Source organism: Anguilla rostrata, chromosome 7, assembly GCF_018555375.3.
Source record: "Anguilla rostrata isolate EN2019 chromosome 7, ASM1855537v3, whole genome shotgun sequence".
NCBI lineage: Eukaryota > Metazoa > Chordata > Actinopteri > Anguilliformes > Anguillidae > Anguilla > Anguilla rostrata.
This window is the reverse complement of record NC_057939.1, coordinates 15,840,121-15,864,950: the sequence shown is the minus strand read 5'-3', so window position 1 is coordinate 15,864,950 and position 24,830 is coordinate 15,840,121. Positions and strand designations below refer to the sequence as shown.

The 24,830-nt window shown below is 40.6% G+C and overlaps 1 protein-coding gene across 10 annotated transcripts in view; it reads right to left on the bottom strand.

Annotated features, from left to right (window-relative positions):
* The window catches only part of pcloa (piccolo presynaptic cytomatrix protein a), an 82,856-nt gene extending 62,083 nt beyond the window's left edge, over nucleotides 1–20,773 (bottom strand). For all 10 annotated transcript variants that reach the window (XM_064343131.1, XM_064343133.1, XM_064343136.1 and 7 more), the window contains exons 1-3: nucleotides 20,578–20,773; nucleotides 13,807–14,794; nucleotides 10,145–11,416 (exon numbers count right to left, since the gene is read on the bottom strand). In XM_064343131.1, the coding sequence (XP_064199201.1) occupies nucleotides 10,145–11,416; nucleotides 13,807–14,586 (2,052 nt within the window). In that variant the 5' untranslated portion in view covers nucleotides 14,587–14,794; nucleotides 20,578–20,773. The remainder of the gene's footprint in view (nucleotides 1–10,144; nucleotides 11,417–13,806; nucleotides 14,795–20,577) is intronic.
* Nucleotides 20,774–24,830: the final 4,057 nt, after the last annotated feature.

Here is a 24,830-nt window from a genome sequence, read left to right as displayed (position 1 = left end):
ATAACAGTAATAAAAACCTACAAGCAAAAATAGCATCATTGGTTTAAATGCTAAAACAAAAGCATTTTTAAGAAAACTGAAAATAACTGTGATACTTCACTGCTGTGTCTGATGATTTTGAGGTAAGAGTGAAAAAAATCAGCAGGTGCTACATGCTGATCAACAAAACGGATGAGACTATTCTCTCAGACATAGCTGTACATATAATGTACTGTTGTAGCTCTTTATCATACCCCTGTAATCATGCCTCACTTCTAGTTCATGACTTGTCATAGCTTTACTGAGTTAGCCTATGCTTACTATGTGAATTAGACTTGATGTTCATGACTACAGTATGGATAACTGATACCTTATGAGAATTGTACCTTATCTGATCCATGTTCTGTAGTTGTTCCAGTGACCTTCTGTATACACTTATTGCACGTCTGCCAAATAAAATGTTGCAAAAATAATAATACTTAAAACCAAAAATGTCTTACCGGATGTTACAAAGTCCTTGCAAACAAAACCCCAATAACTCAGGAATAGAATGAGTAAAATGTCACCTTGGAACTGTCTGTAGTTAATGCTAAGGTAAATAATATAAGCTTTGTTTAGAAATGAATGATCCAGTGGAAATAATTCTCTTCTCAGGCAAACTGGGAAAGTGACATGGTTGCATTACCCCAGGGCCTCTGTTTGGAGCTCCCTTGATTCATGACTGAATACAAATCAATTATAACTTCATTCTCAATGAAAGATAACTGAATCCATAATGAAGGACATCTTGATTCTTGACTGATGTATGAAAACTCAATTCATTATCAATGGTAACTTGTGCTATGATCAAAGCAGACATTGAGGCACATACATCATCTGATTCATGATTGAAGATAACTTAATTCATGAAGAAAAATAATTCAATTCATGACCAAAGATGGTTTTCTTTTAAAGTAAAGATTTAAACCAGGATTCTCCTTCTGATTCATTTTCCTGTCAAGATGATCAGAAGTCCTTTTTCAGACAACAACTGCTTCACTGAGATACATCACAGCAGCAAAAAAAAAAAAACCTCTAGCCATTAGAATTTATCAGCATAGTAATATATTTTTGTAAAGCAAAAATAGGGGCTGTAATGTGGTATGTGTAGTTTGGCAAGCCATACATATTAATTATATCCTATGAGAACAGTTTAGGTTTGACTGTCCCCTCCAAAACAAAAGGTATCCATTATTTACGTGCAAACTGCAAACATTAGCCTTCGGCTAGCTTCCTTTCATCACAGACGAAAGCCAACGCGAGATGACGGCAATGAAATTTCAAACACCGGTGCTGAAAATGACCCAGACGACAAAAGCTCCCACACGCGCGCTGGCTTTGACTGCGTTCCTAGTGAGTCACAGGGGATCTGCAGGACAGGACTGGCTTCCGGCACCTCACTGGCAGCCAGCGACTGTACCTCGCTAAAAATACCACTCCTTTTATGCGTTATAAAAGATTGTGTCAGTCAGACAGGGGCAGACACGCTCTCTCTGCCTTCAAAGGGGCTTTGAATCGCAAAATAAATAAATAAATAGATACATGCATCAGTAAATACATAAACAGACAAATACATAAGTAAACAAAGAAATGAATAAACTGCTGCCGTAATCCTATAATAATATCTTCTTTATCTGGAGGTCGAAACCCCCTGAGGTAAGACATGCTCTTGTGTGTCGTTCTTTGTTCCGGCCAAAGGACACGCGTGTTCTCCATCCAGCAGTCAGCCATTGGCGGAACGACGCACCGCTCGGCGCTAGCTCAGCGCCCTGCGGCAGGCAGCAGGCAGTGAATTACGTAAGGCCATCGCACGGCCATTATTTTTCAATAACAGTGTGCAGGGGGCGGCCGAGCCCGATTGTAAATCTGTCTCAGGAATGGAACGTGCCATTTTGCGTGCCGCGGCGTGGGGCGCCTGGGCAAGCGCGTATATCACGGAGCTCGCGGCAGCACACGCACGCACACTGCTGAGTACTTGAAAGTGGGTCCGTTTAAAATTTTAAATGTTGCGCTATCAATGAAAAATGACATTATCGAAATTATGATACGCCATGTTCTATTACACAGCTTTTTTTTTCTGGAAATGAATTTTGAGGGATATCGCAAGAGCACATTCCTATTAAACTACTGGCATGTTTCAAGAGACCGGTGGTGAGTTGAGTTGCATTTTTTTTCTAAAATACAAAACATACAATATAATCGTGACACTATCTATTATTAGAAGGGAATGCAGCAATGATATATCCACAAAACCAAATACTGTAGCTGTCTTGTTGAACCAGGCCGGGGAATAAATATCAACACGGATATGCCACTGAATATTAGCAGCACATTTCTTTTAGTGCTTTCATTTGAGGACAAAACGTGGCCAGTCAAGCGTACATCACCACAATATGACATATGAGATGTGACTAGGGTCATCCTGCATGCACACACACCCACACACACACACACACACACACACACACACACACTCACACACACACGCCTACACACACATACACACACATACACAAATACATACATACTCATACACACGCATGCGCACACACACACACACACACACACACACACACACACACACACAAATTAACATGGGCCAATGAGCAGCTTCTGAAATGGACATAGGAGAGATGAGAATACTTTAATCATAATTTAATTGGTCTCAACCAGTTTTCATTTATTTTGCTCTATGAACAATGAAAAATATAATTAGCAGAATAATCCGTACCAATCAGTGACTAATTATTTTCCTAATTTCTTTATGGCATTTCATAATTCTTCATTCTATATGCCCAATACTGAGGCATGCCAAGGATTTAAAATGTCAGAAGTAGCAAACATTGACGTGAACAACAGTTACTTAACACATATTTAAATGCGGATAAAAATTCACAAATCTTGTAACAGATTCTTAGGCCGTATGGGATTTTGCACTCAAAGATTCTTCAAAACTCAAACTCAAAACTATGAAACTGACCTATTTAAGTAACTAGATTGATTTTACTAATTGGCTCTGTCTTCTCATTTCAGTATTCTAATGTGACATGAAAAAAAATACAATTCCACAGCTTGACACACTTATATGAGAAATATAATTACCTGCCAATGGGCAAGAGTTATTTAGATAATTGCCACATTTGTTAATCAAATAACATGCTAAGGAGAATGACCAGTTTAGAGGAAAGATTTCTGCCCTGTCTATTTTCAGCTCATAGACTTCCACTCAGACAATATGCACATAGACATGTATATACAGACATGCATACAGACGAGTAACAAAATTAAAGGAAAAACCTGAATAAATGAGTGGAGAAACATAACAAATGCAGATGCTTCCATACAGGTGTACTGCATAATACAATCAAGCAATTAACATCCTATTGTGCTCTGTAGCATGTTTAAAAATGCTGAACAGGCCAAGTTGACCTCGATTTTGGATCAAGATGGCAAGATTGAAAGAGGGTTTATTATTGGGGCTCTTATGCAGGCACTTCAGTCACAAAGACTGCACTACTGGCTAGTGTTTCAATAGGAACAGTGACTGAAGTGGCATCTGCATTTAGATCTATGGGAAAGACATCAGTAAATAGGGTTGGAAATTGTGGTCGAAAGCGCACATTCGACATTCGATGTACATTAGTGCGATATGTAAGGGAAAACAGAAGAGCAACGCATTCTCAGATAACTGAGAATGTCAATGCAGGATGTGATCAGACGGTGTCAGCAAGAACAGTCCATTGACAACTGCACAGAGAGGGATATTATAGTAGGGTTGCAGTGCATAAACCCCTCATTACAAAGACAAATGCACATTTGAGAGTTCAGTGGTGCAAAAACCATAGGCACTGGTCTACAGAGATGTGGAAAAAAGTGATATGGTCAGATGTGTCTTCCTTCACCATATTTTCAACAAGTGGGCGAGTGCATGTGTGGGAGTTCTTTGGACCGATGTGATAGACAGTCTCCACCGTCATCACCTGAACACCAAATGAGGGAATATCTTTTAGCAGAATGATGTTTCATCCCTCCAGTAGAGTTCTAGAGATGGGCAGAATATGAGCCATGACACATTGAAACTGTTCTGGCAGCTCGTGGTGGCCCAACACCCTACCCAAGACACTTTATGTTGGTTTTTTCTTTAATTTGCCACACGTCTGTATGTATATAGTATACATAACACATTATTTCACTCTGAGCCACAGATGCAGGTGTGACAACCGGCTGGCTGAGAATGAGGGGCTGTCGGAAGAACAGGACCCCCACAGAGCAGCGCCAGGAGCCAAGATGGCCGAGACACGGTGCTCATGCGGGTGTGTCAGGTGCCACTGCCCTGATGCGGCTCGTCTCTGCGTCCCTGCCTCCTGTGTGTCCCCGCTTTCGCCTGAACTTTGTAGAGCAGCTCCCAGCATTGTAATGCTGTTACACCTCTATCAAATTAATGGAGCACCTCAGCCTCAAAAGGGAGGACTGCTCTTACAAGGCCATGTGTAAATCAGCAACTGAACATCCACCTGTATTTTCAAGCAGTAACCTCCAAAATTATTTATTATTATTATTATTATTATTATTATTATTATTATTATTATTATTATTATTATTAATAATATTATTTTATTTTTTATTTTATTTATTATTATTTTTTAAGTTTTTATAGAAGACAACCCCAATAATGCTTATTACTGTTATGTGAAAATATACCAGCTCATAAACACCATTCTTGCATGCTTAAATGCCTGCCATCATGACACGTAGATCAATGTTTATTCATGATGTCTGGGCAGGCTCCCAAACAATACTTGCCCACATTACTAGGGAGGTAGGCAGCTGCTGCAGCCAGTTACCATATTTTCCAGTGTATTCATTTTTCAAAGTCAACTTTCAAAAAGTGTACATGAGCAACTGAACATTATTTTGCACAGAGCCAATAACAAACATAGCACATGGAGTGAAAATGACTGTAAAAATGAAGTATGCAGCCTATTATTAATATTATTAATTACTGGACTATTGGTCCTCCCAGATGCCAATCATTAATATGCAAATGCCTTGCTGGCTGTGCCATTGGTCCCTACTGCTAAGGAATTTGCTGGCTCTTTCTTACACCAAGCCCGCGAATGATCTCAATAAAAAGACAATGTTACTGGGAATGCAAGCCTCTATAACTGACTGTGATAATAATACGCTGTCATTTTTCCACTCCTAAATATTTTTGCATACAGTGCCTGCTGAGTGCTTCCAAGTAAGAAACCAATGTATGCTTTTAGCTGTCAGACTACTGCCCACAAATAAAGAAGCAGCTGCAATTAGCACGAAAACAGTCAGAGTGAATCTCTAAAATTGAACCAAATGATTGTGTCCCCACTCCAGTGGGAGTAAACAGTACAAACACCAAATTTAGGTATCTTGTTAATTAGGATTCTTGAAACATGTAATGATCAAATGAATCCACGTCTGACACACTCAAACCTATCTGGTTTTCTCTGCGTCATTCTGAATGGGTGAGTCACTGAAAACACAAGGAAGCTCCACCCCTTCCGTGGTTTACAACACCTCACACGACGATCATCAAATTAAAGGTCACCCACAGTTTATGAATCATGCACATTCAGTGATTTGACCTTTTTGTGTACAACATATCACGGTACCTTGCATTAGATTATCCCAGAGATTTTTCAATCTACAACCTACAGAAAATTGTATTAACAGAAAATTGTTCTGATATTTGTAAAAAGTAATTCACTGCACAATAAATGCAATGATATTTCAATATGTTCGTATATGACTACATACTTAATAAAGTTTCCTCCAGGCAAATAAAATATTTTTTATCTGCCATGACAATCAACTCAATAAACTGCTGCCATATTTTATTGTGAACAAGAGACCTGCAGCCTTGAGATCTAGGATATTTTATCTTCATCATAGAAGCAGTGGTTAGAGCTGGGTTCTCCCCATTGACACCAATAAAATCACAGATTTCACCCATGCTCCCTAAACAACAGGAGATGGTCTACATAGCCTCCGACAGTGGAAACTCTAACTACACCTCTACAAATAAGCTTCCATAGGGAGCCTCCATTACAATCTCATCATAGAGTCACTGGAAAACTGCAAGCTTCTATGACAAACCAAATAATTTAAGGATAATGTTGTACAGAACAAAAGCACATTGCTAGGGTTAGTCTACGGTTTAACACAATGTGAACCCAAACAACAAAAAAGACAAAATACTGAACCCATTAAGCTATTCATATGGTTGTAATTTTTATCAACAATTACCAACAGAAATTTTTCAATTAGGATTCCCTTTTTAAGTGTCAACACATCAATATCAATAGATGACTATAGTCTAGCTGAGAACTGAGAATTAACAGAGAATTAATTAAGTTTCTGCCTCAGATAACTGCAAAAACGTTCTCCATGGTGTCACACCTATACACTACAAGCGCTCTGTGAATTATAGAAATAGAGACGCAGAGTGCGCTAACTCGAATGTGCAACATCTCACAACATCTCTTTATGTATTAGGGGGAATATCCCGGTACCAGCAGTGAGCAAAATAACCGAAGAATGAAGAAGAGGAGCCTATTTGGTGTCATGGCATCCATACCTCTTTCAAATTAAACTGCTTGAGAAATACTCTTGAATGCAAGCTTCCTGTCACTCTATTTAAATCCCTTTTGTGTTTTCATGCACATGTTAAGCGCAGATTAATAGTCCATAACCAGGTTGATTGCTGTACTGGTGACTCACTCCGAGTGTAAGCTTTTATGAAAAGAGAAGCACAGAACAGAAAGCTTGTACAATACTCTAATAACAATACAGTTTTTAATGAGCACCTGTGTGTGGGATGTTCAGGGCCCTGGATCCCGAAAAGTAGCCAAGCTCATTCATTTTTGCATCCCACATTGAGCGGAGTGGCATTAAGAAAATCATTCATCTTAGTCCAGGGTGTGCAATGCTTGAGTGTGTCTAATTTGATCCAGCCACACGTGTTTACATTAACATAGCCAACCATATTCATCAGTGCCAATGCTCAATCAGCATGGACAGAATGGCAGAACTATAATTTTCAAACTAATCCATATATAATTAACATTGTACCGTGGAAGCAAACACACATGGGATAATCACCCCATGCTCAATTACTTTCCAGAAGTTCCTCTGCAACCAGATGACTACACATTTTTAACAGAAATGGATTGCCTTCTTATTTGAGAGGTGCACAGATCAAAAGAAATCAGCAACTACTGCACATTTATAGAATATCCACACATTTTCTTCAGTAAAGATGAGGCCAAAGATTCATTTATGTTTGGTATATTGCTTCCATGACTAAAATGTGCTGACTGTACTGTATAATTAATATGCTGATGTAAATTTATTTATGCTGTTAACTACTTGTTAATTGCCTACCTGAAAATAGAAGTTATGATTGCTGGTTCTTGTCTAATTAACTAATACATTTGTGGTGACATTAGAGAGTTGGGGTCTAACTCTCAAATGTCAGCAGAATATAACACCATTTCACTGATGAAACCAACATGCAAAACATTTTAATTTTGAGCCTCAGCTTAACTGAAAAAGACAGAATGTGAATCTTTAATAAATGCTCTTACAAATGAAAAAGCATTCTCCTTAGGTTTGACAGGGAAAATTCAGGAGTGCTGATACACACGGTATGTACAGGCAGATTAAAACTGGACATATGCCAACAAAGGTCTGACAAAACCATATGTATTCAAAGTGGAAGCGTCCCCACTCTCCAGACACACCGTTAATCACATGCAATACTGCAACAGTCAGAACTGTCATGTTGACTGCACACCAGGCCCTTAGAGCACATTTAACTGAATATGCAGGCTTTGTGTTTACTCAGCATATAGCAGAGCTGCATGTTTACAAGCTAGTGGAAGCAGAACCTGCACTCTGATCCCAGCGACCGCCACCCACTACCGCCAAATCCATAGTATGAGAGAAGCTAGGACACATTTCAAAGGAGACAAGTAGCATTGATCACGAGAGACACTGAGCCTCCCTCCCTAGTTTTGCTGTTCTGCAGGAACAGAACTTTCAATGTCAGGCATATAGAGCCCACCATCTTGACTATTATTTGATAAGGTATCTTTGATGCCACAGAGAGCTGGATGTAGCCTACCTAGGGTATGTGTGCTGAGGGGCAGTTAAAGTCATGTTTTAGCCATTTGTCAGTTAACAGCTTCAGCAAACTGTTTCCAAAATAGATCAGGGAATTACTACTGCTGTGCCAAGGTACTTGCCGGGCTATACTGTTAGGACCGCAACCCACATGTGAGCATGTCCCACCCAGTGCTCAGAGGTGCAGCATGATCTTATTCTGTTACAGGACTGACAAATCCATTCCCTGATAATGCATTGCTTGTGTATATCACTGTGCTGCATCGGAGGCAGGTCACTTTACATCCCTTTGATTTGATATGAGAGCCCTGGGTAAACTAAATATTGCTAGCATGATTTGAGGTAAGCATATACACACTCACCTTGGATTACACTGTTGTGTTATTGTCATCATCTCAGTGTACAGCAAATGCAAATCAATAAAGATCAACACTCAACATGTCTATGATTCCCAGGACATTTGCCAAGAAGGACACTAACTCTGTACTGAATCAGAACATCAAATGCCATGCTTTTATAGTAGAGAGGAACCTGAAGATGAAATACACACTGGTGATCCCAGCACTATTTACCTCATTGGAAGCTTGCCTTGGGGAGTATGGGGAGTGTGCAGAAGAGTGTATGTTCAAGTAAATATCTCAGCTTTACTTCCATTACAGTTAAAAATACCTTACTGCCAAGCCGAAGCAACTAAAATAGTTTATCCACATACAGTAGTTCAAGTGAATGTCACTACAACCATTAGGCAACACAAATGGCAGAACAAATATTTTTACTGGAATTCATTTTAAATGAATGCCTTCCGTACTTACACAGCAAACAATGTGGAAGCCTTGTCATTCACTGGTATCTGTTAAATAAAGCTAGATATATAAAGTCACATTCCTGCACCTATGATACCTATTCTCATATCCTTCCTATGCTATTACTACATAACAATTACTAAATTCTACTTCATTTCTTTCAATACACATACTGAAGGTAATTTAAAAAATACCCATTACATTTAAAAAAAAGAGCTGCAGGACAAGCAATGCATTAAACGAAAATAAATGAATCGGTAATTAATTAATTCGGCTCTAATATTTGCCCAGCATGGTTAACCCCTCTTTGAGGCACAGTTTTACACCTGAATACACGCATACTTTCAGTAAAAAAAGTCTTTGGCAACTTGATACAAAAAAAAATAAAAAAAATTACTAAGACTGAAGTGGAAGATACCCTCACATGTTGTAAAATAATGCATGTAATGTTGTGGACCTACAGCAGTCATTGTACATTTCCCCCTTTTGTAGCAATTACATATAGGCTACATGTAAATGCACTGATAATTCATCACTTACAAAATTAAAGTTGTTGTATTCAAAATGTGCCAAGGGAAGGCAAGATAATATTATGAAAGTCTTTAAAATTAGCTTTACTGTTCTAGGCTGGCTCCTCTTTCAATACATATACATCAATACTGTTGTCAACGTTGTCTGAGGAATTTGAACTGTAAAATGTTTTTTGAAAGAATCTCTATTCTGAGGTAGATACTCATGTTGATGTTGTGACACACACGATCAATACCGCAGTTCTGAGCTCAGACGACGCACCTCTACTTGTTCAACAAAACATTAAAATCTGGGCTTCCCTTCAATAAAGAAGAAATAATGTAACAATCCATCAGCATTTCGGCAAGACCAAGAGAACCATTACAATAATTAACAAACTATAAAATAATATTATGAAACAAGTCCTGTAAAAATCAATGCTAAAATGCAAAACCGGCTAATCATTAAAATGCCACAAGAAATACCAGGTAACACAGCTATTTTTAATTATATAATAATTATTCGGACTAAAACAAACTGATTTGTTTAACTGCCTACTTTTCAAACCCTGTGAAGACAAGAGCCTTCTGTGTAAACAGGAACAACAAATAGAGCATTTTGCCTGCAATAATGAACGGATCTGCCTCTCTTACCTCGTTGAGATGAGGCATGGGATTAAATCCACAGAGGTTGCAGACAGTCTTCTTGCACTCGGTGCAGGTGTTGTAATTGGGGGGGTCCTTGGAGCCCACATTCAGTTCCACTTTACAGAGAGGGCAGTTTGTCGTGGCTGCTTTAGAAGGGGGGTGGGACGGTTCCGCCGTTTTTGGAGGTTCTGCTGGAGGTTTCTCCGCTTTCATTGGGGTGGCCTTCTTATCCTGGGTAGGTGGTGTGGCCTTGGCCTGCTGCGGCTGATCTGGCTTCTGCCCAGCCAACGGTTTGACCTCGCTTGGCGGAGGCTTCTTGGGAGAGGGCTGTGCTGGCGTGGGCTCCTTAGAGGTGGCAGGGGGCTGGGCAGGGGACTGGGCAGGAGCCTCGTCCTGAACGGCCGAGGTGATCAGGCTGGACGCCGAGCTGAAGATGGACGAGCTGAATCCAAACATCTTGCCAGAGACGGAATCGGTGGGCGGAGCTGGCGTGGGCTGCTTTGGCGCTTCGCTGAAACCGCCAAACCCAAACAGCTTCCCTGACACCGACTCTGTGGCCTGGGGGGTGGTGGGCTGAGGTTTGGGGGGCTCAGAGAAACCTCCGAAGCTGAGGCCGAAGAAGCTTGACTCCTGCTTGGGAGGCTGAGGAGGGGGCTGGGCCTGTGCGGGAGGTCCAGTTTTGGCAGGAGAAGGACCCGCGCCACCTTTTGGCATCTGCTGCTGGGATTTCCCTGGTTCCTGCACGATTTGGCCCGCTTTGGGATCTGTTTTCACTGCTCCTCCTGAGGGCTTCTGGTCCAGGGGCTGTCGTTCTTCCTGCTGAGTGGGTTTTAGTGAAGTTTGTTGAGCCGCTTGTGTGTGCGGAGCAGGACCAGCTGACTTGGGGCCTGTCACATCCAGCTTGGTCCCAGTCGGGCCAGGCTGATCTGGAGGTCTTTGGGTCCCTGATGGTTTGTGTGCCTCCTGGGGTCCTGTGCCTTTCTCTGGGGTTTGGACAGGCCCTTTACGCGCAGCTGGAGGGGTCGAAGGTGGGGTTCCAGGCTTCCCTTTATCTGATAAAGTCTGCTGCTTCTTCAGAGGAGAGGGCTTCTTAGCCTCTGAAGGTTTGGCCACCTCAGACGTGTGGCCCTGCGCTTCTGGAGTGGCCTGCTTTTTCTGGGGGGAGTCAGGTGCAGAGGGCTGCTTGGAGGGCTGCGGCTGGGGTTTCATTTTGGGGGGGGCAGGGGCATCCCCAAGTGCTCTCTGCATCTGGCAGTTCAGACACAGCCACTCCTTCCCCTGGAATGTAAGCACACAGAGTTATAAAGGCACCCAGGACAGTCTTGTGTGAAAACCAAAACCAAGCACTGATTTGTAATAGCCACTGTCCTTAGGTAACCTTGGTAGGTACATCTAAACTCATTCTATGTGATTTATTAAAAATAAATGATCTTTTATCAATTTCTCTTTTTCAATACTGAACTAAGTCACAGCTCTAATTATATTTACAAGGACATGTTGTACATTAAGTGATAATTTACAGTAAATTATCTTTTTAAGATTGATTGCTGTACTTATACATTTTCAGAGAACAACTGTGAGTGTTCTTTAAAAAGCAGTAAAGAGAGACAAATACTCTTCAACCTGTCACAGATTCACATATCCAATAAATAAAGAGTCATTCCATGTGCTGTCCTAAGCTACGTTATTACTATAATGGCTAACCAAACCAAAGTACATTTTATGGAATATAGAAATCCTCCCATGTAAAGGGATATCTGAACAGAATTAAAACCTTACTGTAATCATAAATTATGATAATTGCATAATTTTCATCTGTTGAAAGACATAACTGCTCTTATAAGGAATTTATGATATCATGATGTTTACTGCAACTCAAACACTGTCAGTGAAAATGAAATTTTATATGAAGCACATTCTGATTTGAGACTGAACTACCCTCCTAAAACCATTGATGTGTTTTTATTATAAGTTGATCATGCATATGATCTCCGCTCATTTCTTTTTCTTTTTTCCCAGCCTAGATTGTATTGTCATCAACAAAGTGACCATTGCTGTTTCACACTTAAACATTATAGATCTACTGTACAGGAAATGACTGTGGTTACCTAGGCTACAAGGTACAAGAAAGGAGGACGCCAACTGAAATGGACGTCAATATGCATCCTTATCAGTATGTTCCAGCTTACTACATTTACACTTTTATATGTATAATATTTTATATGTATAGAATGCATAAATAATGATATGAATTACCAAGGCAAACCATATAACCTGCATATTATTGTAGCTAGCAGAAAAACTAGTTCAAAACAATATATTTTCAGTTTTATTACCTGTTTCATAAGTTATTGTAAAAAGGGCACATATTCAGAAGCTTCCTATATATCACTCTATGAATTAAGAAAGATGAGTCTGTCAAATGCACATAAAGCATGTGTGCAGCAGCTTGCCTATATAAGTCTAAGGCTAAGTTATATGTGAGGAATGAGATGGATGCTGTTAGTGGTGACGTTCTTCAGCTGTCACTATTTTTGATGGCACCCACATAAAAAATTTAAATCAAACCTTTATATTGACTGTTATTAATATTGCTACCAGAGACCATAGGGCTTGCATTGCATGTATGGACGGGTTAGTGTTGATGGGTCCTGTGCCATGTCTCTGTGCTCAGAGTTGTAAATGAGATGTGGTAAAAAACAAAAAACTGTGACCCACATAACATAGATTGAACAGTGTCAGCACACTGACAGCTAAGTAGTAAGAACGTGTGACATTAGACCAGATCCCAGGAGACAGATCTTCACCTGGTGATGTAAGTATCTATCAGTCCCACCTTAGCACCAATTAATTGCCTGCTTAATGGCAATATCAGTTAGACTATACTTTAAATCATATTATCTACCTTGATGACCTGGACGTTTTTCCTTGGTTGAAAAGTACAATAAAAATAACTGGTGCTTATATGTAAATCTGATGCCTATTTTGTGATAAATATAATAAACATTGAAATGCAATCACCAGGAGGCCAGGATCCTGAGTTACTCAACTCAGGCATTCAGTGCCCCAGCAACCAAACTATGCCAAATATGGAGTTTTTAAGTGCCACCATTTTCACATTCCGTTTAAGTAGCCCCAACCTGCAGTCTCAATTGCTACTATACCGCCCAAGCATGATACACTGGAAAATATCATCTACTGGAAGTTTATGAAGGTATTCTCTCACCACCAAACATTTGTATTCCGTAACAAGATAACAAGATAAAGCCAACAACTGTCCATGGGTATGCCAATACAGCAATGAAAATTGCTGCTCACTGGATACCAAAATAAACAAGAGAATTCTTGTGTAAGAATACCTTGCCATTCCACTACCAATCTCAGCGGCTAAATATACATATTAATTCTGTTTAAATTATGAATGTAAATTAATCAAATCCAAGTCTCTGTGATGCTTACATCTGGAGTTATAAAGCCTTAAATAGAACAATAGCAAAATGGGCGAGGACTGGTCAGATTTGGCGTCTGTGCAAAGGGGTTAAGAGATAGTGTTTATACTTGCCGCAAACAAGGAGCAAAAAAATGCTGTCTTAGTAAAAAACTAGGATTAATAATAAAACAGGTAACTTTGTGTTAGCATAAATGATGTGTATGTCATAGAAGCTTACCGCAGAATCTGGTGGGCTGAATCCACATAGGCTACACACTATGGTTTTACATTGTGTGCAGGTGTTATAGTTCGGCTGTTCCTTGCTGTGAAGAGTGAGTTCGGTGGTCTTACACAGTGGGCAGGTAGATTTTTGTCCTGCAGCCTTAGGACTAGGTCCTTGTGACTGCTTAGGCCCTGAAATACCAGACCCCTCGATGGGTGCTCCAGATTTGGCAGATCCTGCCGACTGAGCTCCAGCACCAGGGGGGCCTTCCCGGCAAAGGTCAGGCTTACTAGGCCCCTGTTGTTGTTGAGGTTCTGGTTTAGCTAGCCCTTGTTGTTGTGGTCCTGGTTTAGCTAGCCCTTGTTGTTGGGGTCCTGGCTTAGCTAGCCCTTGTTGTTGGGGTCCTGGCTTAGCTAGCCCTTGTTGTTGGGGTCCTGGTTTGGTTGGTCCTTGCTGTTGCTGAGGTCCCGGTTTGGCGGGCCCTTGCTGCTGTGAGCCACCTTTAGGAGCCATCTTCTGTAGAGGTCCTTGAGGCCCTGGTTGCTGCGTGGGCCCAGGCTTGCCAGGGCCTTGCTGAGGGGGCCCTTGGCCCTGTTTCAAAGGCCCCTGCTGTTGCTGTGGGGGAGCTTTGGCAGGCCCTGACTGCTGTCCTGCCAGCTTCCCCACCTGCTGCGTGGCAGCTTTCTGCTTTTTCTCCTCCTCTGGCTCCTCATCCCCGAAGAGGCTAAATTTGTTTACGGCAGAGGACACTGCGCTGAGGGGGTTGGCCCCACTCAGGAAATTGGAGGAAAACATGCTGGATCTGGTCTCCTCTTTGGCTTCCTGCCTGGAGAAGGACTCTAAAAGGCTAAGAGAGGATGGGCTCCTCCCGGGTGGGGCCTGTCTGGCTGTTGGGCCTGTTCTGAAGGCATCGACCGTCCGGCTCTTACTGAGCCCAGGGGCCCCCTGGGTGGGGGGTTTTCCTGGCTGCCGAGGCTGATGGATTGCATCTACCTCAGATGTCCTGGGAAATGGAGAGACAAAAGGAACATTTGTAATGTATCGCAATCAAATTATGTTTTTTTTTTCCTGAATGGCACAGGATCTGAGGCATCAAAAGTGGTTTTCACTTTCCTTAGACATAGAGAATAAGTCTACTCAAACAATACATCATTACAGATCCAGACTGGGGACTGCTTACAGGACGTTCACGTAAATAACATGAAAGAGAGACCAAGACAAGCCACAGTCTAAAAGTCTGGCGTTGGCACTGCTAAATAAACTTCATTTGCGAACGCCACTAGTTCATGTGATCCTGAAAAAGGTCTATTGAAGCTTGAGGAAATGCTTTATTTGGATCTAAAAGTTTTACTCAACAACATTGCACGATTTTGGATTAAACATCCCCTGCCATGTGTCTATTATCGGTTCTTGTCTCAATACAAAATTTCCACTGTGTTTCTATGTGTTTCTACAAAGATACATTTACATATTTATGGGTTCTATATCAGGGGATCACTAGAAAGTACCATTGAACATGAATGCTGTACCCATGATGCAGCAAAAGTACCCCGTAATTAATATACAATTGTTTAAATATAATATTAATCTGTGGTTAACCCATTTAAAGCATTATTTTTAACCACACACAACTAATAACCAAGTTATACGCATATCACACGATTTAAGGTTGCACCTCAGATTAATTCTCTCATATATTTCCCACCCTTATTTACTCCGGCATAACTTGTTTTCTAACGTTGATTTGCTGCCAGTCGCTACCGTCTATTTCAGAACCTTGGACAGGGGCGTTAAGTCTGAAAAGCACTATTGATCAGAGCTATGCACTTCCTCAATCCAGTCAAAATTTCCTTTTCGAAAGAAATACAATAAATGCAGCACGAGGGGAATTCACTTTGCATCATTATGTTCTAAATATAACTATATCAATATGTATACCCCCTCCCCCTACACACACATAAAGATATACTGTGTGTGTGTGTGTGTGTGTGTGTGTTTGTGCGTGTGTGTACGTGTGTTTGTGTGCGTGTGTGTGTTTTCCCAAATGCATTTCCCATACAGAAACGGTGGGCAGTCAGGTAATTCAACAACATGTTTCCGTGATTTTTGCAAATGCCTCACATAGACCTATTAACATGCATTAGTATTACTGTATAGTTGACATGCACGGTTTTCTACCATGCATGCCACCACTAATGAGAAACTGAAAAAAAGTAAAATGGATGGCGCTCAGCAATGAAACCATGATGATCTTAAGAGAAAATGGGTGGATGTAAATGTTAAGATTGGTTAATGCTAATTACACATGAAATTAATTAATAATAGTCCTGTATTTTACCCAGCAGCCAATTCGGCTTCAACAGACACTGTTTTTATGGATATTTCTTTTGAAACGGCACTGAGTAGGCTATGCTTTGATAAAACGTTTATGATAAACAGTTAATCTAGATAATTTTACGGATGTACAATCATTATATCGGACCGATAAACAGCTCAATTATGCATATACAATGAACACAAATTTCAATACATTTCATATTGTGATATAATATGGGGATACAGACGACGGCAGCGATGTTGAAACACCTCCGATCTTAGCCCGCATATTGTGGCAAGAAATAGGCGACCACATTTCCAAGCATCATTCATAAACAAGAGAAGAAATAGTATATTTCGATACATATGTATTTGTCCTGTGTCATTCGATTCTCATTACTGAGGAAACATCATTTAAATATGAATGGACGTGAACGTGTATTTTTCCATCGTGAATTTGTCGTAATGTGCTTCTGCTAACCTGCAATGCACTAACCACAACACAGCATCTATTTTCAGCTCCTATACAGGAGGAGTAAGAGACGGAAAATTGACTGCTCAAAAATAATGGAACCATGCCTTTGTGTTGGAGCATCCTTTGCGTTTCCAGGCGGCTTCGTTTGCGCCCTTGACATTACAGCGGCGATCTGTTTCCTCTCCTCCTCACTCAGCTTGCTCAGATCCGCCTCTGTTCCTGCGGGGATCTGAATGAAGCCTCCCTTCCCGTCAGATACAATCCCTTCTGGTAATCCAGAGAGTCCCCCTTCCCCACCCTCGAGGCTTGCTTCGTTCCCCATGACCGATCCCTTTTGAATCTGAACGAGATTGATTCAGAATGACTGTTTTTCTACCTACAAAAGCCCGGCACGGTTCTACTTCTCTGCTTGTTTTTCATTTCAAGATTACTCCTCCATCTTTACTCATCCCTCCTCTAGCAGTCTCTGTGGATCTCTCACATCCCTTCCGCTGTGGATGGAGGTTACACAGCTTCGAGTCCAAACCTCTTCCCCCTTTCTTTTCCACCAACGCGCATGTTCCGCTTCTGACAGGTGATCAGCGCGCATCGCCGCACGAAAATTTAATTTAAAGGGACAACGCATTTTGTGTGGAACGGAAGGCTCACCTTTTCAATAAACTCCCATCGTTAATTCTAGCGGACCAGTTTTATTTGAACGTATTCAGGTTGTTATCGTTAACATATAATTAAATTATCCATAACATCTTTCTTTTTTCAATTTTAATAATGGATAATATCTAAATGAAAAAATAAAATTAATTATAAAACTATTTATTCGGTTTTATACTGAAACCACTGTAAAACACAACGTACGGTTACAAATCAAATCAGAAGCGAAAAAAAATCCAGCATTCGGGTTTGAATGTTTACACGTCCATTTCTTAAAATACAATACCTACATTTTTCTCAAAGTCGGGGTGCCTTGTTATGAGACAGACATCTTTAATTCTGCCATGACCAATTCACCTTCAGGTTGTTAGTTCATATTGATAAAGTATGACAAATTCTGTCTCAATGCCCCCTTCAATGAGAAACATAGATCATCCCTCAAAAGGAACTGTGACAGCTCACACCTTCTCCCAGTTCATTTTATGAGGCTACCTGGCTTCTGTCAGTTGAGGAGAATCACTTGCAATGAAAAGCAAGCAAAATGAACTCACAGAAGGGCAGGAGGCAGAGACCAGTTTGTCTTGAGAGTTGCCCTAAATCACCAATTTCCCAGGAATGGGGGCACTTGGCTGTAATAAATTCAACGCCCCTGCTCTACAATGACATGAACTTGCTGTCCTTGCAACAGGACTAAATCCAGTTTGAATGGGAAGTCATCCTAAATCATTTAAGACAGGGGACACTGATTAGTTCAAAATGCCGACCCTTCGGTGACAAGAACATAGGGTCCTTCCACTCAAAGTAGAACAACAGGCATTGAAATGGTCAAGTGACTGATTTATTGATAGAATGCAATCATTTGAGAAGATGGTTTGATTCTGAACATCAGCTAAATGTGGATTGGGCTTTGTAAATACACCTCATCCTATACAATCTTTTATATAGGTATCTGGTAAGTACATAAACTTCAATCAGTATTGGGGCCACCTAGCCTGAGATAGTGCTTGACTGTAGGAAAAATAACAAGGGTTTTGATTGGTTAATCAGTTCATGAAATTGGCTTGTGTTATGATGAGATAAGTATTCAGTTATGTAATGTGTGAATGTCATTAATGTGCATATTGCACTGTGCATTGCCAGTCACGTCAGAGGTGCTGCCACAACAAAAGATTAAAAGGTAACCTATTGCATGTGTATTAAAGTATATTTCAAGTATAGCGCATTGATGCCTCCAGTTCCATTTCAGCAAGTGTATGTAAGAAGATAACTACTCTTACACAAAAAATGGTGCTCAACCATAGATAGGCCATGGTGATTGGTTTGAGCCCTACATCAGACGAAGTTGTTAGCCTCTGCTAATGTCCTTTGGGAATATCATGCTGCCAACAGCCCTAGTTTTCATTAATTAGCTTTTTTTTCCGAAGGCAGGTTTCCACAGGACTCACAATACGTATGTACATGCTTCTGACATGCTTTTATTCATCACATAGACTTTGAACATTCTGTCTGGACTTCATAGTTGGTACTGTGCAGAGGGCCATATTTCAAAATTCTGGCAAAATTTTTTGTATCACTGTATTGAGTTGTGCTGAAAAAGACTGTAGAAAAGTGAAAGCAGCATGAATTGGCTAGCATAATGTCTCATTGTGAGCTAACTGTCCTTTATTGGGTAAAATGTTTTTGTTATACACAGTACATGCATAGCTACAAGAGAAATAATGGACTTCAATTGCTTATAAAGGAGAAAATACAGTTTTCACAGCATGTGTTTGTAGGATACTTCATGGACAGAACAAAAAATATTAGCGCATTTTTCAACCCATGTAGGTATACAGTACTAGTGCCTCTGCAAGAGACAGCATGCTTTACATTTTACCCTGTAGTCTACTCATCTGAAGTGATAGGAAAAATGTATTGACCAGTAACACTTCAGTAGAGAGACTGTAGGATCTGTTCTCTCCTCTTCTGTGTGGGAGGGCGAGAGAAAGGAGGCGTGGCCTCTTGATGCGTCATACCTGTTGTAAGAACAGCATGAGCTCGAGTGGTCTCATGAGCCAACCAGATTTGGCTTAGAGCACCACGGCCTTGCGGTACTGTCTACTCAATCCATGGATAAGCACTGTTTCCTCACAAAGACCCAGACTCTAATTCACCCTGTCATTTAGTGGCCTTAAATATTATTAAGCTTATTTTACATTATAGGCACTTCAGAGAAAATGGCCGTCTGTTGTCCCGACTTCAATCACTTATTCTAGTGAATGGATCCTCTTTTATGACAGCAAATGCTACAGATAATAACCTTCAATTTTAGAACTGCATCTAAAAAATTTTCCTTAGAACAGAAAAAAAGGGCTTGCAAACAAAAAAAGAAACAACAACATTTAAAAAAAATCCTCAATACTCACCATATAATGGTTGAATGCAAAAACTTCACAATGATCTATCATAAGGCACAGCCTCTTCTTGGCAGTCCCTCCCTACAATTATCGCTCTTCTCTGGCTGCCATTTTATGAAAAAGCATTGAGCGCCTTGGATGCAGAAGCATGTCTTGTTCCTGACAAATGGCCAGGCTGCTCTGATCTCCCTGCACACTGTGTGCTGTCCTCTGGAGCATGCACAAACGGATTGGCTTTTTTACTCCATGAAGCGGAAACAGCTCACACACTGGGTCTCACATACACACACAGCATGGCATGACCGCAGCCCCGCAATGGATCATGCTTCTCATAGTAAAAACGACTACGAACCCTCCTGGCCCTGGCCTGAATACCTTGTGAATGCAAAAGCACTAAATCCAGAGTCAATCTTGCGGTATTTGTTCCATCAGAGTCCTCAGTTCTGTATAGTATATGTAATCTACTATAGAGTGCATATCAAAAGCACATCTGATATTTACTGGTGAAAAACATGGAGTGGTGGCCTTGTTTGGCATTCTGGAGAGCCGCTTGTTCCCTCTCAATGTGCCTGAAAAGCCGGGCCAGGATGTAATGGATACAGTAAACGGATCCCACTGCCAGTGCCAGTTTCATTAAATTTAAATATCCACCTGAATAGAATAAAAAATATACATAGAGCGGCAGCTCCACAGAGGGGGAAATTTGCTTTTTGGAAGAACGCACAACAAAACAATACCAAAAATGCCAAAGGACAATTCTTTACCTCAACTGTATCAATATGTCTTGATAAAATTTAAAAAGAGAAAATTAATGATGTCATTTCAAAGCCTTCCAGACAGTGGCACCTTGGACGTTGCTGAATCTAACAACAATCCCCTGGTGAAATCCACAGCAGGCACACAGTAGAGTGATTATAATTCCCCTTAATCTGAAAGAGAGCTACCTACCTTCAGTTGGTGCCCAATGAAAGCCTTCTTCAATTTCACACATTCCGGAACCACAGTGGATAGGTTCTGCTCATTGCCACCTTGTCCTGCAGACCGATGTTCAATTTGCAATGCATTAGTCACTCTTTATCCCTAACATCCCTGTTAGAAGACTGCGAGACTAATTCCACCCTTAACGCGTATTTTCCTAACCAGTGACCAGTGATAACCGTCGGACTAAAAATACCCCTTAAAGGGACAGTGTTCCTTATCTCCCCCCTCCTGCATGCTCCCAGGAGAACCCTCCCTCCCCCACGCCAGCCGCCCTTAAGCTTCTTTTCGCGGGCCGACGAATCGAGCGCTGGCAGGAAATCAGCGGTGATCTGCAGACAACCTTGCCCCTCACGCAGAGGCAGTTTCAGTATTGGCAAATTAAAAACCCGCTGATTTCCCCCCTTACTATTTCCTGGCCACCAGACAGCCTTTGAACAACTTCTCCGACCCAGGGTTGGCCCAGCATGCTTTAGATTTATCAAGACGACAATCCTCTTCACTATCAGATCTCTATAAATTTCATTCAAACTGTACATTTTCTCTGATCAGTATACACATACACACCAGTACAATAATTGGCATTCATGATGCCATTATTTGCTTTTATTAACATTATTACATTATGGATAAAACATGTACCCCTGTGATTGATCAGATACGCTAAAGAACTAAATTATAACATTTACTCATTTGTCAATGTCTGCCTGAGGGAATGCTTGATTTATTTTAAACGTAATCCAGATTAACAGAAAACACGGTCCACATCTCTCAGACAACTGCCTCCCCCAATTTCTTCACTTTAACAGGATATTTATACAGTAGTAAAGAGTTAAAGGTTATTGGTGATGAATATTACAATGCGGTTTCACTGTACAGAGCCTGTCTGGGATTTACAGGTCACTATTGTGCGGTGAATTACATTCCCACCAAGTCTTTATCATACATATCCTTCCTTCTACCACTCTCTTGTATGCTCCCTAATATCAGTATAGGTTCAGATAATTTACATTGCTGGAGGGTTTCCTGAGGGAGATCACTTTAGCCTATGAGTAAATATGAAATATGAATGGATATTTTGTCAGGTGTGACCCCTATGACTTGTATTGTGTGATATGAAAAGTAGCTTAGTGTTTGAATGGAGTGAGAATTCCAAATGGTGAGAAAGCAGAGCGTCTTCAAAGGAAACTCTGGGGTGCCATCATTAAAAAATAATTTCAAGCAAAGTGAAGAGAGGGGATTCTCGTGCAGCATGCAAAGCTAGTTCTCCTGAGCTTATTAAAGGGCAAGAGAGGAATAAGCCCATCAATCAAACGCATTATGGGAAAAAAATGTGATGTTTGTTTTGGGAGTATTGCTCAGCCCTAGTTTAGAGTCTCTGCAAAAACACACGCGCAATATTAAGCAAAACAATATTCTGTGTCATGGATACAGCAAGGCCATATTTCCTCATTAGCATGTCCTGTGGTAAAGCAATGGTGAAGTCTAGACCAAAAGCTTTATATAATTGAAGAGGTGTAACAAGAAGCTTGCAGAATAACTTGAGCTATAGTCCTGAATTTATTGTTGTTTTTATTGTGGGTGTGTGCTTGTTGGCTTATTTGTAAGGTATCTTGTTCAAGTGTCAAGTTCTGATCTTTTGCACCAAGTACTTCAAGAACTAACTGAATATTAAATGTATTTAATCGTATCATGAAAATCATAATTGATAATTAGTATTGCAATTTCTATAATTGATAATTATATTGTAATGACTGAATTGTTTATATATGAACATTAAAAGGCAACACTTATTAATAAAAAAGCAATCTCTTGATACTACCAAACAAAGCTGAGTTCAAATATGAATAGACCAAATATACACTGAAAAGTTTCATTTGATTCACCTAAAATGTTTACTTCAGTTTGTTACACCTATAATTTTTTAGATTTTCCTCAATTGAAAATTATAGGTTCATTGAAATTTTGAAACATTAATCATCAATGCTAGGCAAGACTCTAGGAAAATCCTATGAAGAATGAATCTTCCTTTTCCTGGTTGCTTATATTGTCTGTACATCTTGTGGTGATTCACAGGTTTTCCATCATGCACAAATGAGTCTATAGCAAATACTGTAGCGCTGCCTGATCCCCTGGGGAGTGCTGCATGGTCCTCTCAGGAGAATGATGTGACATGTGACTCTCTCTCTCTCTCCTCAGCTCCCACACAGTCCTTTGATCTTCGTGATTATTGCGTCTCTACTCCAGAGGGACGCTGCACAGCACAGCATTCTGTACATCAGCATCTTGTGCGTAAACAAAGAGATCTCTTGGGGACACAGTTGTATGGAGAAGAGCTAAATGCCTCTCCAAATTCAACTGCAGATATTATATACATTCAGAGCAGAGGTCAGATTACTCCCATAGTTTAGATTCAAGATCTCTGAGGCCCTTTGTGTGGAGAATGGATGACTCAGAGAGAATATCGCTATACAATGCACAGGGAAGGACTTTTAACAATGCCGGAGGGAGCTTTAAGGAGGACAGTTGAACTACCTTGCAGCCAACCTTAAATATTTCACTGACGGAAAATCGTAGAGGTTTGTCACGTCTTGCGGTGAGTCAGAAGACTTTCTCGGCCGTTTCCCAGTGGGACGAGGGAAAGGATGAGGAAGGGGGAGGCATCACACACGGCAACGGCGGGCGCTGGCGGTAAGCGGTTCACAGCTCATCTCTTCAGGAGTCACGCACCACTCCGCCACACACTGCGCGGCATCGGCAAGGCGACTGCTGATCAGGAATCTTGAGAGAGACAGACACGAGGCTCTGAGAGGAACTGCTCTAACAGGAGTTTGCGCAGACCCCGTTTCTTCACCCCCCGCCTCGTCCCCGCAGCCTAAGACTGCTCCAGCAGCTCCAATAAGAATGCAGGGATATCCATACAAGCCCTGCGCATAAATTCCCCAGAGAAAGGCTGTCGAGGGAGCGCATATTTATGGATTTAGAACAAATATACACTCAGCTGCATCTAAGACCCTGCTGATGGAAGCTACCAGAAAAAATGTCCAGTTTGTTACCTGTTCATTTCAGTATGAACATTTATGACACGATATATATTATGAAGTGAAATGCGGTGTAGGACATGAGGACACAGCATATTTACAGATATGATCATTTCCATTTTAAGTGCATATTATAATTTTTACTTAAGCGCATTCAAAAACAATTTGAGCCCATAAATTATGTTACTGACACCGGTGCAAATACATACAATAACAAAAATTTGAAATGGTTCAAAATATAGGCAAGATTTCATACTCCATAAATAGAATTTATGGATTTAAAATATTTGGAGGGTGTTTTCACTTTGTTTTCAAGGTGGCTTGTCACACTGCAGATACTGCACAATAAAGAAACTTTATCTCAACACCAGTTCAAGGTTTTTTGACAAATGCCATACACAACGATGAAACTGCCATTCTCCGAATCAAGGGAGGTGAAGCAAACAAACACAAGGTCCATGTTTAACACCTGGTCTGCACATTTATGTCCATAACAAAGGATAAAATACAAAGAAAACACATCTTTATCAAGCATATGGTTTTTGAGAATATATTGAGGATATAATTGTGCTTAAATTAAAAACACAGGACTCTGTCAAATTTGCCCGGTTAAAATTGAAATGTGTTCACCCCTTATTGTTTTCAGCTGCTAATGCAACTCCTCATCCATAAGACAATCTCAAAATGAGTGTCTTTTTTCCTGTTTTACTTTTATCAGAAAAAACTATGACTAGGGAGAAAATAGATTACTGCACTCACTGAACTTGTCATGCCACTATCAAGGCTTGTGTGTTTTTTAATGTTGAGCAAGGATTTTTCAGTGCCATCCTAGGTCTACTTATTTAGACCTAGGATGATTTTATATAGAATATAAACAGATAAATGACTAATGGCTTTCAAATGCAATCAGGTACTATTATACTTGTGTTATACAATTTACAGGCATTTTTGGTTGATAAAGGTTTGACATAACCAGATACATCCCCCCTACAATAGTCTTACGAAGCCTTGGTCTTTTATCGCTCATAATACAAATGGATCAATACAATAGCCATGACCAGGAGCTGTGTGCTTGCCAGCCTGTTTCTTTCATTCACTGGCCAGTGGATTTACCACAGATGACACTGCTGCCCTGCATTTGACTTTCAATTTCACAGTGAATGAGTACAAGCTCTGTTTCTT